The sequence below is a fragment of the Xenia sp. Carnegie-2017 genome, unplaced genomic scaffold, assembly GCF_021976095.1.
Source record: "Xenia sp. Carnegie-2017 unplaced genomic scaffold, XeniaSp_v1 HiC_scaffold_25, whole genome shotgun sequence".
NCBI lineage: Eukaryota > Metazoa > Cnidaria > Anthozoa > Malacalcyonacea > Xeniidae > Xenia > Xenia sp. Carnegie-2017.
The window spans coordinates 7677090-7691784 of NW_025813488.1; the positions used below are offsets into that span (position 1 = coordinate 7677090).

At 35.9% G+C, this 14695-nt stretch overlaps 3 protein-coding genes across 5 annotated transcripts; 2 read left to right on the forward strand and 1 right to left on the reverse strand.

The window, feature by feature from the left end:
* The first annotated feature begins 6 nt into the window (after positions 1-6).
* Positions 7-12681, forward strand: LOC124453711 (AP-4 complex subunit beta-1-like). 3 transcript variants are annotated; one of them, XR_006951168.1, is made up of 21 exons: positions 7-156; positions 4785-4838; positions 4933-5056; positions 5392-5564; positions 5650-5780; positions 5850-5905; positions 5990-6069; positions 6136-6229; positions 6579-6702; positions 6769-6895; positions 6971-7066; positions 7155-7318; positions 7390-7511; positions 7588-7753; positions 7821-7969; positions 8175-8327; positions 8391-8722; positions 8808-8943; positions 9014-9161; positions 10183-10467; positions 12162-12681. XR_006951168.1 is itself a non-coding variant. In XM_047004548.1 (20 exons), the coding sequence occupies exons 2-19, from the start codon at positions 4795-4797 to the stop codon at positions 9152-9154; spliced, it is 2412 nt and encodes an 803-aa protein (XP_046860504.1). In that variant the 5' UTR covers positions 7-156; positions 4785-4794; the 3' UTR covers positions 9155-9161; positions 10183-11305. The 3 variants fall into 3 exon arrangements, 2 of the variants coding, with proteins under 2 accessions (XP_046860504.1, XP_046860505.1); XM_047004548.1 differs by lacking the exon at positions 12162-12681 and having other exon boundaries at positions 10183-11305; XM_047004549.1 differs by lacking the exons at positions 7-156; positions 12162-12681 and having other exon boundaries at positions 4739-4838; positions 10183-11305.
* On the forward strand, positions 2803-4385 carry LOC124453713 (peroxisome assembly protein 12-like). The gene is made up of 2 exons (XM_047004552.1): positions 2803-3993; positions 4067-4385. The coding sequence occupies exons 1-2, from the start codon at positions 3181-3183 to the stop codon at positions 4280-4282; spliced, it is 1029 nt and encodes a 342-aa protein (XP_046860508.1). The 5' UTR covers positions 2803-3180; the 3' UTR covers positions 4283-4385.
* On the reverse strand, positions 8780-10691 carry LOC124453718 (creatine kinase, testis isozyme-like). Its single transcript, XM_047004560.1, has 4 exons — positions 10502-10691; positions 10163-10428; positions 9900-10086; positions 8780-9823 (listed from the first exon to the last, which is right to left on the reverse strand). The coding sequence occupies exons 1-4, from the start codon at positions 10689-10691 to the stop codon at positions 9327-9329; spliced, it is 1140 nt and encodes a 379-aa protein (XP_046860516.1). The 3' UTR covers positions 8780-9326.
* Positions 12682-14695: the final 2014 nt, after the last annotated feature.

Below are 14695 nucleotides of genomic sequence, written 5' to 3' on the forward strand. Positions count from 1 at the left end.
CACAAACATGGGGAATTTCAAAAGCATAAGAAGAGTATAAAAATTCACTAAAAATACAAACATTTATTGAGCTAAGTGACGCGAAGACTCAAAGACTCATAAAGAAAGATAAAGTTCTTGCAGTATTGAAGGATATTTTTTGCAATTTCCTTAAAGGTTTGTGAAAAATTTGACAACAAATTTATCATAAGTCTTAACAACTTGACATTGCTTCTTCTCAAAGTTTTGTGACATTCATTATACAAAAACGGTTTTGGTTTATGCATTAAAAATGTGGCTAATAGAATGTGCATAATAATGACTTTTGACTTTATAACAGCATTGTTCAATTTGTAACTGTTGAAAATGATGTGATTAAGTAATTTTTGAACTATCAAAGATTAATGGCTTACAAATAATGGTGAAATTATTGCATGATGATGGCATAGCTCTTTACATTATACATGTGCTTCATTATTCACATTTCTGCTAAAATATGTAAGTTCTACCAATTATTCATACCCAGTTATAATCACAAGCGATGACCATTATATTATTACTTTATATTGAAACTCTACGAGCATTATGGATGAAACTTTTTTTACAGAAAATACTATTGCACTTTTTATGTAAGGTGCTCCTTGCACGAAATAATGTAATTACTCCAATTATAATGCTAGTGATATTTTTGATGACATATCCAACATGTAGAGTTTGATAAAAAACCAACAACAGGAAACGAATGGCAAGAAATGGAATGTTTTGAGCTAGCATAGAGTAGGGATACACCAACACAATGGCTTGCTCCTTGGTCTGTTTTAAGCTCAAATGATACTTCAACTGACCAACATTTTTTTTATCGAGAGTGATGAGAGAGTAAGGCATTATTGCTTCAAAAATAATGACAAGAAAGCCAAGCTCGCATGCTACAATAATAGCAATTTCCATTATGCTTCCTTCAGGGAGCAAAGGCAACTTCTGGTCTCTTTCACTCAGACTTTCAATCAGATTGAAAATGTCCATGTTTCCTAGTAGCAATGAGCTGATAAGGTCAATGTGATGAATGATCTTTCCACAATGAAAACTGCGTCGAGCAGCCATTCCTAGCAGAGCAATACCAACATTTGCTTTCAAGTACGACATGATTAGCAATGACTGAGATTCATCTTGGAGAATTTCAACGCGATAGTTTACATCTCTGATCAACATTGGAAATACCATCATCATAGTTAAATACACGAATATTAGACTAAACGAAATGCCAGAAAAATGCCAAATCTTCCTCTTTGGCTCACCCAACATGCTGTATGTACGCACACGAACGATGACGTAGAAGAACCATATGAGTAGTATAGACATATATCTCCTCTCCTCACGTATATGGGCAAGCAAGATGACTAGAATGGTGGCATATGTGAATGAAACACTGCTGACCAGGATGTCAAGAACAGTTGGCCCATGTGGTATCCGTGCTCCACAAGACGTCAAGATGTTATGAACACGGGACTTGCTTTCTGTTTCTACGTGAATGTGAATCACGCTCTCGTTGTCGAATATAATTTCCACTGCATCGTTCTCTTGCGAGGATTTTACAGGTTTACCAAATGGTCGACTAGCAAGAATTTCAACTTGACCATCATTTGGTAATTTTATCATCTCGAATTTAAATCCATTGCAGTTTTTTACCGTCTCCTTTCCCTTCTTTTCATACTTATTATGGTTGACATCTTCACTCCTTTCTCGATCCTTCACTGCATCACGTTTCGACATGGTTGTCGACATCGTCTACTTCTTGTCGTAATGTTCCTGCGCCTTACCCTAAAGCAAATGCTCAAAAAAAGTGTAAGTTTTTTGTACTCGTTTAAATGTCTGGAACAGAACCGTTTACTCTCAAGTGATGTGCTGCTCTCCGATCTTTTAAAGTGAACGAAAATCTCAGTTCGTTGTCTACCCCAATCTGTTGTCGTAATTCCTTCCGTCTTTTTGCTTGATGTGCCTTTTTCTTTACACTTTTGTGTAATTTTCTTTACACTTTTATGTAATTCAGAAGATATTGGTTTCTTACACAGATTCTTTTGACATGCAATATCACAGGGTCTGTAAGCGATTTGTGTGATGCGGTTGGGGATCATTAAATATTCATGGTATAAAGAGATAAGTCTTATGAAACACATGCCTCCACTTCTGCAGTTGTCGTTTTCTGACATGCATGTCAACTACCTGGACATGCTATTCCAAGATTTTACCTTGATTTATTTGCTGCACCGTACGTACAAACATAATGCTGTAACATTAGGGTTTCAAAAATTTTCGATATTTAATAGTCTTAACTTTTCCAAACTAAGTTAAAAAATGTAATCATGATGGCTGAACGTAGCATTTCTTCAACTAAAAATTTGTTTCATGTTGAAAACATTTGCCAGGCATCATTTGGCTTCACCGTAGAATCACAAGTTAGTTCTCAAAATATTGCGAGATTCCAAAGAAAGTACACTTTCGTTTCCAAGCTCTTCAGTTCCCGTTTACCATTGTGTACAACCAATGGATAGTTTATGATAATTACCATAAAGATTATAATCACGTCATGTTACCCCGTTTTTTTGAAAGCTGCTTGCCGTAAAAACTGTCGATGTCAGTGTGGTATTGTGAGATCATTGACAAAGCTGGAGTTATCAAGTAAATACATCCAAAGGACGCATTCTCCCTTACAGTTTTGCACATCATTTAGCTAAATGTCAAGTTCAACTGTGAACTAATCAGTTATAGAATGGTGAATTATTATGCCATTAGCAAACAGGCAATATTTTGGCAAACAGGAGATTAATCTGCAAGGAAAAGTTGAGTTTCTCTTGCTGGAGGCCTATAGGATTTATGTAATCATCCAGGGGATTCTTGGGGTCTGATCACTCTGATGGCTCATGGTAGCGTAGGCAATCATTGAAGTATTGCAAGATTAGTCCGTAAGGATATTTGAGTTATCTCTCTGAGTTAGTCTCGGCACTAACCAAAGAGTCATAGTCTCATAGCTATTCCCCATTGAGAAAAGAAAACGTATGCTATTTGACCGTCTTACATGAAGTACATGACTAATCGAATTATTGGAATTGTACTTTGATCCCTTTGATCCGCAGACATTTTGACAATGAAAATAAGAATAAAATTTTAAATAATAGCGAGAAAAATATCTTAACTCACCGAGCTATGTCTGAAGATTCCAGTGCAACTGAGGTGTCCCTGAGCAAACCTACGATATTTGAGATTGTCTCCCATCAAGCCGTTGATAATGTGTTCAAACCCGCTTGGATGTACGTTGTGAAAATTCTTGTTCAAAAATATCCTGAAAAGTTTACCATGTTTTATCATTATGCCGAAGAGATTTATTTGATTTTTCATTTGGTTGTCCAGCAGCATTATTTAAGACGTTTTGGTGCTTCTATATCGGAGAATTTTTACTTTTTAAAACGTGTCAACGTGTCAAATGGCCATGTTGGTAATTTAAGCAAGAAGTTGCAGCGTTTGTCTCTGCTCGAGTTGGTTCTTTGGCCTTACATAAAATCTAAAATCGACCAAACATTCGAGAGACTACAAGATCAAAATATACGAGCTAATGATGGTACCTCGCAGAAAATTGCAACGAGAATTTTTCTGGCTGTCTATCCTTATGTTCATTTTACTATTCAGTGTATTTTTTCTGCTTATCAATTTGGATACACTTTGAAACTTTTGAAACATCACAGTCCTATTTTCCACGCGCTTAAAATGCAACTTGTCAGAGCTAGTACAGAGAATTTACGTGGCTTACCTTTGCAATCCTTTTCAACTTCAAAATCATTTTGGCAAATGGTGCATTCATTGCCCGGATACCTAATGGACAAGACAATTCATTTAGCAACCATTGTGATGCCGGCAATCATATTCTTTCTTCAGTTTATTGAATGGTGGTATTCTCGTGATCATGAGATAACATCATCACTCACAAACCTGCCTGTTCCTCCTCCACCCGCAATGCCAAAAGTAAGATTTATGTTATTTGTATTTTTTTTGTTTTATTAATTGGTGTAAAATCATTATCTATATATTGTTACAGGTGTCAAATAGAGGTTGCGGTTTGCCTCCACATCCTTTGCAATGTCCATTATGTCATAATGTTCGAAGCAACATGGCTGCTTTGGTTTCATCTGGCTTTGTCTACTGTTACCCTTGCATTCATCAGTATATCTCAGAAAATGGCTGTTGCCCAGTAACCAACATACCATCTTGTCTAGATCAAATTGTACGCATTTACTCAGTTCATGATTCATGAAATCCTTGTTCTAGACATGGTTTTGTATTCCAGTATTATGATTGTGTTTTTATTTTATTTAGAAAGTGATGTATATTTATCATTAAATTTTGATTGAATAAGATCAGTGTGATATTGTATTATTTTTCTTCACGTTTCTCTGGGGATGCATGACTGTGATTGTACTGACTTTTATCTATGCTCAATATTACGTATCTGTTTAAGATTTACTGATTTACTTTCATATTGCACTAAACAACGTATTTTTCATGGTGAATGACAATTGAGTAGTCCTTGAAAGCACTGTGCAAAGAGCAAAATTAAAGATAGCTATAAAAATCAATGACACAATGCATTCATTTTATTGGCATCATGTCATTTAAGTTTATAGTTATCTTCATTTTGATTTTTAACAGTTTTTTTAAAGAACTACACATTTGTTATTCACCATGTCAAATATGCTATCCAGAGCAAAATTTAAGTTTGTAACCGCAACCGAGTCTTCTTCACGATTTACTTTCAGATTGTGAAGAATGTCAGGATTATGTTCGTACAAAGATGAAGTGACTGAATTGAGGTGAATATAAAAGAATATTTCATCTTAAATGAAAAAAAAATTATAAGTGAACTCATTGTTTTAGATTTTTATGGTTTTTTTTGTCTGTCAACAGAGAAAAATTAAATGTTGATGGAAGACAAAGAAATTCTGAGAAGTATGTTGAGTTGCTTCAACAAGTCATCTTTTACATGACCAAAGGCATTGATATGACTTCTTTGTTTCCAGTCATTGTAAAGGTATGATTCTAATAACAGTTTGGCTAATTTCTTTTCAAAACAATTTTACTTCAAAGTCAAGAAATGGAAGATTTGATTCATTCTCTATCTCAAGGGGGACTCCGGATTAATTAATGGGGGGGAGTGACAAAATAAATCAAATGGCAGTTTGAAATTATGAACAGAGAAGATTAAAGGAAAATTTATACCAATAACTGTAATCTAAATGACTAATAAAATCATTGTGTGGTATATATATATATATGAAAAATATCAGGAGTGTGACGGGCCCCTCTATATCAACTCCAACTCTAACTCTATTTTGTCTTCATTTTATCTTATCTTGCAAAACTTAGGCAGCAGCAACGAAGGATCTTATTCAAAAGAAATTATGTTATCTCTACATCTGCCATTATGCCAGATATCATTCTGATCTCGCTTTACTTGCCGTGAATACTCTCGTTCGAGATGCTCAAGATACTGACTTCATGGTGAGAGGTCTAGCGTTGAGAAGCATTGGATCATTAAGGTACATGATGGGATAACATGATGATTTATTGTGAAGTTGAATGTCTTTCGATGTTATAAGCGTTAACATAATTTCTGTTTAAAAGTCTCGCCAGTCTCGTTGAATACACAAAAGATGTTGTCATGAAAGGTCTCGAGGATCACAGTACGTACGTCAGAAAAACTGCAGTAATTGGTTGTTTACAGCTTTATCAAGTAGCACCACAGGAATTTAACGGTACGTCGTTTTTGTTATATTCTTGTTGATAGGGGAAACGAAATTGTAGTCCATACATTCTACTTTCAGAAGAAGAACTTGTGCTGCTTTTGAATAAGAGATTTTTAGAAGATAAGGATATGAAGGTGGGGACTTAGTTGAAGGCTGATTAAAAAAATTTCTTCAATCGTTAATAATCATCGTCGTTGGCTTCAAATTTTTCTCTTTAGGTTCGTTGTAATGCGATATATGTTTTGGAGGAAATGTTGTCGGAGAAGTCAGCACGGTTTCATCAATTTATTTTGAAAAGGTGAATTGAATATAATGGCGGTCTTTCGTTTCCTTAATTGAATTGCCTTTCTAAATATTTTTATAGCTTATCTGGTCTTGATGAATGGGGCCTAATGTTCGCACTGGATATTTTAAAACGACATTATCCAGAAAAAGAAGAAGATATATACAGCACATTGGTACGTTTGTTTTGTTTGTTTTGTATCACTGGCAAACATCTCAAATATTTCACGTGTGTTCATGTTTAAAAAATGGCACAATGGCACTCGTGATGCTGGAGGAACAATGGCTGAAGATAGCATTGACAATCATACAGTCATTGAATGATTTTAAAATTAGTCCCCCGCAGCCAAAAAATATAGAAACGATCTGTAGTGAAACTCAAATCAGTTGAGTGATCTCCCTGTATAAGTCGCGACAGTAACCAAAGAGTCATGACGATACAAACCCCACCCACCACTCCCTCCCCTAACAAATTAACTGCACTTCCTGTCTGATTTCTTCAACCTACTTCATTGATGTTTATAGAATAGATTGGACGTTTGCCTCAAACACGTCAACACAAGCATAGTCCTTGCTGCTGTCCGATTGTTTTTGCTCTATACGTCTAAACTTCCGGTGTTGAGGAATGACGTTTTCAAGCGCATCAAAGGTACATGATAGCTGTCTGTTGACGCGTTGTAGATCGCCATCTGAGTGTGAAATTTTTTAATCTTAGTACCATTGTTGACTGCGTTGTTGTCGAAGTCGTCAGAAATTGCTTACTCGGTCGCCTGTCATATTCAAGTAATATTACATCATTGTCCACTTTTGTTTCAAGATAATGTATCATCTTTTTACTGCAAGTATGTCGTGTTTTTCCAGCATTCATATTGAATGCATAGGAGACAGTACTAAGGAAAAAAATATGTACTTTTCAGACGAAATGATCCTGTGTATTTGAAAATCAAGAAACTTGAAATTCTTTCAAATTTAGTCACTGAATCTAATGGAAAAGAAATCTTAGAGGAACTTAGGTAGGTTAATCTTATTTTGTATAGTGTTCTGTCCATTTTTACGATGAGTTAATTGTTTATCCACGCATGTTCCTAATTTCTCCTATAGATACCATGCTGAACATAACGATACCTCCTCATTCTCCATTCAAAGTATCAGCAAGATTGCTATCCTTCACCCCGACCTGGCCGACAAGTCTTTTGAACTTCTACTTTCACTTGTCAAGTCACGTGATCATCATATTGTATCACGTGCTCTTGCGGCACTTAGAAGTAGTCAAATGACGTCATACTTTTTTGGTGATAATTTTCGGGATATTTATTTCCCTATATCTTTGCTATAGATTTTATGGTGCCATATGACCTTGAGTCTCAATTTGTGGGTAATATTAGTCGGTATTTGCAGTTTGATCTTTTACCCGATGGAAAAGCCAGTGTTATATGGATGCTGGGAGAATATGGCGAGGTAGACGGGAACACAGCAAAAACGCATATAAGCATTAGGCAATAGTACTAATTCTTACATCATTTTACGTTTTTAGAAAATCCCCGAAGCACCTTACGTATTAGAAACAATGTCTGAACAGATGGAGTTGGAAACTTCTCACGTGGTAAAGTTAGAACTTCTCACCGCTTGTATGAAGTTATTCTTCAAACGACCTCCTGAATGCCAAGCTATCTTGGCGTATGTACTTTACTATTGTACAGGTATTTGTTTATGATATGCTTCTATGTTGCATTTTATGTGTTAACCAATGTGATTGTACTTCTCCAGTAGAGGAATGCAATATGGATGTTCGTGATCGCGCATTAATGTATTATCGTCTGTTGGAACTTGATGTAAACAAGGCAAAAGAAGTGGTTTGTCCTCCTCGAAACGCTCAAATCAATGTTACATCTAATATCTTTGAATTAGAATACAAGGTATGGACCATATAGTAATACAGAGGTCTTCTTCAACGTAAACTACATTCTGATACTAGAGCAACAGAGAAACATAAAGAGCAACTGATCCACTGTGTCTTGCCTTAATATATACTCTCAATTTTCTACTCGCAATTATTGCTGCCGTATCTTTATGTCATTTTCATATATGTTTCTATATTTCTTCACATACCATGCTCCACAGGAAACTATGCTTGATGAATTTAATACGTTGTCCGTCCTTTATGGTGGACATCTAATGAAGAAAGTTCATAGGAAAATAGCAACACTGAGAAAGCGCGAAATGTCCGAGGAAGACGACACAAAGAAAAATGAATCTGAAGCGAACACTGTGACGGTAAGCTCTTACAAACTACACCGTGATTTATTAGTATCTCTCAGCATAAAGTACATATCTTAGCCTGTTATGGGAGACGCAAGTTTACTTCAACTTGATGACGATGCTAAAGTCGCAGAAAGAATCTCTGAGGATGTTAATGAGAGTTCGACCTTCAAAGAAGAAAGGACTTCAAACGAAGGAAGTGTTAAAGAGATTGTTGTCGAACACCGTGGTGATCAAAATCAACTTCTGCTACAAGATCCGGAACCTTCCTTTCAGGCTTTTCTCTGCGATCCACAACTTACCCCTCAAGTCTCGTTCCAAGATCCCGAACCGTCCTGTCTAGTCTTACTCCGTGACCCAGAACTTTCCCCTCAACAGTTCGAAACGCTGTGGTCACAACTACCGGAAAGGTTGAACTTGTTTATTGATAGTTGTATCCGAACGCAATTTTTTTATAAACTACAAAATTTGATCGTTTTTTGTTTTTATTGTCAGTGAATCTTATGAAATGCAGCTTGATGAAATACCTGATCAAGACGAATTTCTTAGAAAGCTAAACGACAATCATATTTTGACTATGGCTTCTACGCCTCTCGGGGTCGAGGAAATCAGATATTTCCTATATGCTAAGGTGAGCTCATCATTTCTCCACACAAAGATATAATACAACAGTTATTAACGTGTGTATGCAATTGTTGCAGGCAGAATGTTTCATACTGTGTGAAGTTTGCATGTATTGTACAACATTGGAAATGAAGTGCATTATCAAAATGGAAGACTCAAAAAATGTTCATTCATTCATTGAAATATTTCAAGATTGCTTGGATCTCAGAACAAAATAATGAAAACGTAAGTTAACCAGATAAGAGTAATTCAAAATGTTCATGGATTTCTGTATATAGATGTCCATTACTCTTGCTTTTTATGTCAGTCAATCACATCCTATTTTACTCATATACACAGTTCGAAAGCTAACGTAGATACTGCATTTGGTCCAAGTTTATTTTGATTATTTTATTGTGGAATGAGTGCATCGATTGATTCATCTTTCTCCAGTTTCTTTTCCATTTCCACGAGCAATTTCACTCCGTCAATCACTGCTTGCACAAGCTCGACCTCTGAAAATCCAATCCTGTCGGCATTTGAAATATCGTAGACGCCTCCAACGCTTGCGGTATCCACACCCCCCGTTCCACGTTTTTGAAGTCTTAGCTTCTTCAATATTTCGTCCAATCGTTTCTCATCTTTAGCCAGGTTTGGAAGTTTCACGTGAACACCAGCTCGCAACCCCGTGCCAAGATTTGAAGGGCAAGTAAGAACGAAGCCTAAATGCTCATTCCACATAAACTCTGAACCAGCGTTTTTCATGAGGGCCTCGACTTTTGTAAGTCCGGTGCAAAATCGTTGAAAGACTTCTTTCATATTACCTCCTTTTTGCATGGAAATCACACGAATATGATCCTCTTCATTCACCCACACCAGGAAATTTTTGTGTGAATTATGCCAGATACCTACACACGAATAGATAAAAACATTTACAGCCTACCTGATATAGCTACCGTTTACACGATCTTAAAAACGCGATACCTCTAGCGTCTGGCCAATCCCGAGCCATACCAGCACACGTCAATAATGGTGAAACAGGTTTATCAAATAGAAAATGATTTTCGATAAGCATGTTTTGTTCTTGCTCTGTCATTTTGTCCAGCGGATAGTATTTCCCCTTTAATTCCCCGTCCAATTGATCAAGGGCTTTCACTGTAATCTTCTCTACCTAGATAAAAAAAGCAAAGTAGTTAGACTTTCCTTCATTCGTTGCTGTTTTCCCTGTATCCATAGCTAACACAAACCTTTCTTCTCTCATCTCTAGAACAGTGAGGTGGTAGACTGTATCCGCGGATGCTGCGACCAGTTCTCACACGACTGGAAAATACATAATTCGGATCCAGGTCATCTCCACCTTTCAATTTGCTCGCATCCAGATCGGTCTTATGTTTATCGGTCTTCTTGAATCCACCGTGACGTAACTCGATGACGGGATCCATGAGCTTGGAGAAGACTTCATAAGTTTCCTCGTCTCCAGCAACACAGCCAACAGTCATAATAAACGGATGACCTTAAGTAGAAGTTTGATGAACATTGGTAATTTTTGCAGGTCAGTGCGTGTAAAAGGATACTTGTTTACATACCAGGATTATCAACTCCAGTCTGAATGACATCGTCCAATGTAAAGCCGTTTGGTGTGGCTTTATTGCGTAGCTCGGAGTAAATGTCTTTAGTAAGAACTTTGGCCATGTAGTTATTGTGTTTGCTGAGGTCTGGAAAATCAGCATCTGCAGGAAAATTCTTGTAGGCCGTCTTTACCTTGCTACTAGCCATTGCTGTTGAAGATTTTTCAATAGGTTCGCTCCTTAATCAATTAGTGAATCGGATTGCCTTCGAGTGGCTAATTGGTGAATGTGATTATTACATCAATTTATGATTGAAACTCTTTGTCTGTCAATTAGTGATGTAATTGACTAATAGCTTGAATTTGTGGGCTTAGATTTGGGTTTAGATTAAACCATGAAAAAGATTATCTATTGGATGCCAATCTAGGTTGTTATTTTTTTGGATATTGCAGTAAAATGTTTTTAAAAATGAATACTTTGAAGATGTGTGGAAAAAAATCAAAGATTCAAACGTTTTAATCTAATATCGAAAAAACATGACAGACTGAATATTATATAAGTTTTCATGATTTTCTAAATTTACATTAAAATGAATTATTCGTGTTGTAGACTGTTTATAGGACATAGTTTCAGAAATTAAAACAACCTGTCAACGACCTGCTTTTCAAACAGAGTTTTATTAACAGAGAATTCCTGCTGTAACTCGATCGATAAATAGATTAATAACGGATTCGATGTAATATACACGAGAGCTGCAAAAAGATAAAACTAGTGATTCATCAATGTTCTACTTATTAAATATTTTAACTATTGTCATATGCATAAAGTGGAAAAACATTCCCTACATCTTATTTAATCTTATTTTATCTTTTTCAAAAGTTCTCTCCTATGAAAACGATAAAAACAAATGTAGGCATCAAACTAGACACAAAGTCACAAAAGTAGACGTAAAGGCAGGGCGTAAACATAAAGGTAGACGTAAAGATAGTCATCAAGGTAGAATAAAGGTAGACACGAAGGTGGACACAAAGGTAGACATAAAGGTAGACATAAAGGTAGACATTAAGGTAGACACGAAGGTAGACACGAAGGTAGACACGAAGGTAGACATAAAGGTAGACATAAGGTAGACACGAAAGGTAGACATAAAGGTAGACACAAAGGTAGACATAAAGGTAGACATAAAGGTAGACACGAAGGTAGACATAAAGGTAGACATAAAGGTAGACATAAAGGTAGACATAAAGGTAGACATAAAGGTAGACATAAAGGTAGACACAAAGGTAAACATAAACGTAGACACAAAGGTAGACTATAAGGTAGAAATAAAGGTAGGTAGACATTCATAGTCTTGAAAAGATGGCAATTTACTTGATCATTGATTTAGAACACAAACTAGCATGTGACTATTAATTACTACCAGGGCCGTAACTAGAACTCGTGTAATCGATTACATGAGTAACATTCATGTATTATGACTTAAAAACTGTCAAAGCGGAGTTACAACAATGTCTAACAGAATATTCATGTTCTAGTATATGTACTAGATCATATCTAATCATGCAGTTTATCTCGAAGCAGCAAAGTTATCACAACGAGTGTCAACGTAAAGCAACAGACCAGTTTTAGAAGGTCGTTACATAAAGGATTCATATAACAGCTAATTTTCTCTTCACAGTATTTAAAGAAGAATGTTGCTACGTCGTCAAATATGTGGTCAAAATAAAAATAAATAAACACTTGGGTTAATATGATCTGGATGTTTACAAGCTTCTTGAGGCCCTTTCTTCAATCCTTTGGAAGAAGTTATCATTTTGGAACTTGGCTAATACCTTATGCTCTAACGTCGATTCATAAATGTATCGACATCCTTATATATAACTACGAATTGGAATGATCAAACTAATACTGACAGAAGCCGCTAAAAGAAATCCATCACCGTAAGGAAACGTGCTGCATACATGAAACATCTGTACAGATATAACTATCTCTATGTCTTTAATATAAGTTATCCAAGGCTAGGATACCTTACGCATGATCAAAATAGCATTGATGTTTACAATTTATAACAACGCTTACACTCTTTCCAAACACCATCTTTAGCTTAAAGCTCTTTTAACGATTCCTATAATGATATTTTTTTTGAATTAATTATTACAAAGCAGGAATGGCACATTAAATTGAGCATTAGTCTCCAACGAACTCTCTGGTCTACTACAAGACACAACCTTTCGAGGTTGCAAAGTGGAGGTTCAAACCCTGTCTGCAATAAGGTATAATTAGATCTAGGTTGAGATAAGAAATGAAAAAATAGTGCTGGTTAACAGTGCAAAAGTGGCATTTCTATTACTGTGTTTTTAGAGAATGGAATGCGACACTTAGTATAAATTCAGAAAAATTCGCTCTCCGATGAGAAGGAAAGAAGGAGGAGAGCGAAGAAAAAAAAAGATAGGATCCCATGCAAAAAACCACTCTTAAAAAAACTAAGCCTTTTGCTCAAATTTTTTTATGACTCCCTGTGATCAGGGAGTTATTTTTTTAAATTTTGAAAAGTCAGGAAACCCAAGAGCAAACAGAACGCCCTAATATTCCCTTTCTTACCTCCGTACACTTGTTCCTCAATTCAACTTTCTGTCTTCCACATCCGCCTCGTACACCTAAGTGTGTCAGCAGAGGGGCGAACCAAGGATCTTGTGCACAGGAGGTCAGTGATGTCGAACTAAGCGCCCAACATCGGCCAGTTGAGCTAAGCGCTCATCATCGAACACTTAGGTTTTTTTCGCGTTTTTTATCATTTTTTTAAACTTTGAAGTGAAAGAAAACGATGATCCAGATCGGTATTGAACCTGAGATGGTGCGATAGCCATACTGACAACCATGAGTGTTCCACTCAGTAAAGAAAACAACATGGATTTGAACCTAGGAAGGTCTGAGCACCGTACCGACAACTATACCTCTCATCCATAGGAGAGACATACGACAACAATGAAAACATGTCAAGTGATTAGCAAAAAACAACATTTATTGCATCCATTTCTTTTATTGCACCCCATTGATGAAGAAAGAAATTTACTTGGTTTCCCTATCAAGCTCCAAATAACATAGTTTGGCATTTCATGTTCTTACAGCAAGGACCAGGACGTATAAAGTATACACAATTTTAGGAATTGCCATGTGGTAAATGAAAACATTTACGCGCATGTTCCTTAGTCAGTTTAATGGCATTGGAGGATTATTTTGTCTGTTTAGACTTAGCTAACGTATTTTTTATTATCATACATAACAACATTGGAATAGCTTCTACAAAAACCAATAGTTCTCTTGGAACAGTCATCACTTTTTCTTATTTTGTAATTGAGTTTAAGCACTTACCTATGTAAGTTTACAGAGGCGTGTGAAGACAGAATATATTTTAACCGTCTTTCGACACAAATTTAAATAGAATTGATATCAAACCAACCTTTACGATCAATAACAAAAAAGTCAAAAAAGTAAAGTGTTCCAAAGCGCTTGGATTTCAAATTGACGAACAGTTGAACTGGAAATAACACCTTGAATATATATTTATTTTACATAAAATATCGTCAGGTATTGAAGCTGTAAAGAAAATAAAATTATTTATTAATAGAAGCAGTTTGGTTTTGGTGTTAATCCGCTTTAATCCAGCCATATTTTGACTATTGTTGTGAGGTTTGAGGCAAACTCGGAAAGATCTCTGGGAAAGACTCCAAAAGTTGTTGAATAGTAGGGCAAGACTGATTATGAATGTAAAGAATGAACAAGGTCAGTCTGCGTAAGCTCGTAACTCCCTTGGCTGGAAGTTATTTGAAAAACGCAGAGCAGAAATTAAAGCTATAGAAGTATGTACAAAACAGTCAGTAACTTAGCTCCCAGTAGACTGATTATAATCTAAAAGATTCTTCCACTAAACTCTATTGTCTAATGTCAAAGACGAAATTCTGAAAACAAAGTTTTTGCTTTGACAAAGCTTAACTATGGAATCAGGTATTTAAGATAAGTACAATATTGTTAGATTCGTTTTGTACCTCAAAGATTTCCAATATACTTTATTTGTAAATTTTTCCAAAAACAGTAATTTCTTCTTTATAGTTTAGTCTTTTGAAAATTGTAAACACACCACTTTCGTAATCCAGTAAAAACTATGTTAGAAAAAGTCTACTAAAAGTCTACAAGACAACCCCAAGATTTTTC

Coding starts and splice junctions, on each gene's coding strand:
- LOC124453713 (XM_047004552.1), top strand. CDS start 3,181: ATGTCTGAAGATTCCAGTGCAACTGAGGTGTCCCTGAGCAAACCTACG. Junction 3,994..4,066: donor CTCCACCCGCAATGCCAAAA/GTAAGATTTATG, acceptor ATATTGTTACAG/GTGTCAAATAGAGGTTGCGG.
- LOC124453711 (XM_047004548.1), top strand. CDS start 4,795: ATGTCAGGATTATGTTCGTACAAAGATGAAGTGACTGAATTGAG. Junction 5,057..5,391: donor TGTTTCCAGTCATTGTAAAG/GTATGATTCTAA, acceptor TGCAAAACTTAG/GCAGCAGCAACGAAGGATCT. Junction 7,970..8,174: donor TCTTTGAATTAGAATACAAG/GTATGGACCATA, acceptor CATGCTCCACAG/GAAACTATGCTTGATGAATT.
- LOC124453718 (XM_047004560.1), bottom strand. CDS start 10,691: ATGGCTAGTAGCAAGGTAAAGACGGCCTACAAGAATTTTCCTGCAGAT. Junction 10,429..10,501: donor GACTGGAGTTGATAATCCTG/GTATGTAAACAA, acceptor CTTCTACTTAAG/GTCATCCGTTTATTATGACT. Junction 10,087..10,162: donor CTAGAGATGAGAGAAGAAAG/GTTTGTGTTAGC, acceptor TTTTTTATCTAG/GTAGAGAAGATTACAGTGAA.